At 35.1% G+C, this 1882-nt stretch overlaps 1 protein-coding gene across 1 annotated transcript; it reads right to left on the reverse strand.

The window, feature by feature from the left end:
- Window positions 1-276: 276 nt before the first annotated feature.
- On the reverse strand, window positions 277-1548 carry LOC145733650 (endocuticle structural glycoprotein SgAbd-2-like). The gene is made up of 4 exons (XM_081986568.1): window positions 1390-1548; window positions 794-924; window positions 575-741; window positions 277-515 (listed from the first exon to the last, which is right to left on the reverse strand). The coding sequence occupies exons 1-4, from the start codon at window positions 1399-1401 to the stop codon at window positions 394-396; spliced, it is 432 nt and encodes a 143-aa protein (XP_081842694.1). The 5' UTR covers window positions 1402-1548; the 3' UTR covers window positions 277-393.
- Between the last annotated feature and the right edge of the window lie 334 nt (window positions 1549-1882).

Genomic DNA, 1882 nt, shown 5'->3' on the forward strand with positions numbered 1-1882 from the left:
CGTCATAGTCACGTGAGTATTCAACCAATGAAACTTGACATGTACTGTATCTGAGTTGGAAACCAGTCAGGGATTGCCTTTGTGATTCTCCGACTAAGTTTGTCAATTTAATATTCTTTTTGAGCCCTTTATGAAAATTGTGGTTTAAATTCAGTGTTGCAATTCTATACCTACTATTTTTTGAAAAGTGCTTTCCACTACCAACATATTTCCAGCCTTGTTGAGAGAATAAAATTGAAACAATTTTATCCTGCTATATTTTAAAATAGCCGTTGCTTTATTTTAAATTACTTTATTGCATTTCGAGTAACTGTACAAACAACAATCTAGTATTAATTTGAATATAGAGGAGGCACAATACAATCACATTATTCCTTCAAGCTGGTTGTTTTTTCACCCTCGGTAGCCGGCACCAGGTCGACTGACTCCCTCGTCTTCTTCGGGGTGAGCGGCATTCCATTCCAAGGATTTCAAGATTTCTGGAGGAATTGGTGGTGCCACAGGCAAATGAGCACCTAGAATAAGTTAAATTTTGCTTTTAGTGATCGTTTTATGGTAAAAACTGTAGACTAACCAGTTGGTTGAAAACCACCCTCGTTGGCAATGTACTGCAACTGAATTGGGGTTCCATCCGGTGCGGTGTATTGGAAGGAACCTTGAGCTTCTTCGATTGGTTCTTGAGATCCGGCGTTTTTCGGTTGTCCTCTTTCTTGAGCTGCTATTCCGTTTTCGGCTTCAAAACTACACACACAGTTACAGAGCAAAACAGTGCAATCAAAATTTTGTAATATACCTCCATTGGTAAGATCCGTCAATTCCAATGTCATTGGTTTGGCTCAAAATTTTTACAACTTGTCCAGGTTGTTGGGAAACGTAAGGTCTTTGGGCGCAAACTGCGCATAATATGGTCAAAACAATAGCAAGCTGAAAGGAAGACATTTTGGTAAAACAATTCTATACAATAAGTGTTACTTAATCAACCAGAAATTTAAAAATGTTTGGTGCACCCTGTTTAAAGGTAAAATAAAAAAATTTCAGTTTATGTTTTTTCGCACATTGTAGAAAAACGCCACTGAAATTTGGCTAGTAGCTGAGTTTAGAGAGAACAGTTTTACCAAAAAAAAAATCTCTTTAAAATAAAAAATTAAAAATATTTTTTTTAGTTAATATCAGGTAGTGAGGAAAACATTATCTGAGTTGTAGCAGTCCTAAACCAAACAAAAATTGTAAAAAAATCTTCAGCTTTTTAACACATTTTTAAACGTTCATCTAACAGTTTAGCTATATACTTTAAGGGTTTTATGAGGTTACAATCAGGCTTTTACACTGTTGATACATTATAACACTACTAAAATACAATAAACTAACTAAAACTAGAGAACCACTTACCGAGGAGTGCATTGTAGAACCCTGTTCACGACACTGTCATAAAGTTGCATCTAGTAGGAATTTATATTGCTTCCAGAAGGCATTGGGCATCTCTTTTTAACATTTTGTAAGACATTTTCTTTAGGCGAACATACCCATAGTAACGTCAATTATTATTCAATTGCATATTAAAACCAAAGGTTATTTTCATATTGCTGCTTAAAGATGCGCCGAAGAAACGTATATAATATGCCACCAGTACCGGATTGACACCGGTATTGTATTAGTTCTAGTGGTTGTGTAATTCGAATTGCCATTGATACGCATCTGGTATTTGTAAATTACCGTTTTCAATGAAGATTTTTAACGAATTATTTAAATGGTTGTTACCGTTTGGGTCGTTAACGTTAAAAATTTTAGTAACCAATTCGGTACTGTATGCCTATAATTAAAGGTTGTGCAAATATCGTTGGATTAAGAATGCAGAGCGAGGGTGGTAATTACAATGTCATAA

The sequence above is a fragment of the Ips typographus genome, linkage group LG9 (genome assembly GCF_016097725.1).
Source record: "Ips typographus isolate SLU linkage group LG9, UJ_Ityp_2.0, whole genome shotgun sequence".
NCBI classification, from domain to species: domain Eukaryota; kingdom Metazoa; phylum Arthropoda; class Insecta; order Coleoptera; family Curculionidae; genus Ips; species Ips typographus.

Bases quoted from the DNA above. Each gene is read 5' to 3' on its own strand.
- LOC145733650 (XM_081986568.1), bottom strand. The intron at 742-793 runs GTATATTACAAA...CTGTGTGTGTAG, and splicing joins GACGGATCTTACCAATGGAG to TTTTGAAGCCGAAAACGGAA. The intron at 516-574 runs GTTAGTCTACAG...AACTTATTCTAG, and splicing joins GGGTGGTTTTCAACCAACTG to GTGCTCATTTGCCTGTGGCA.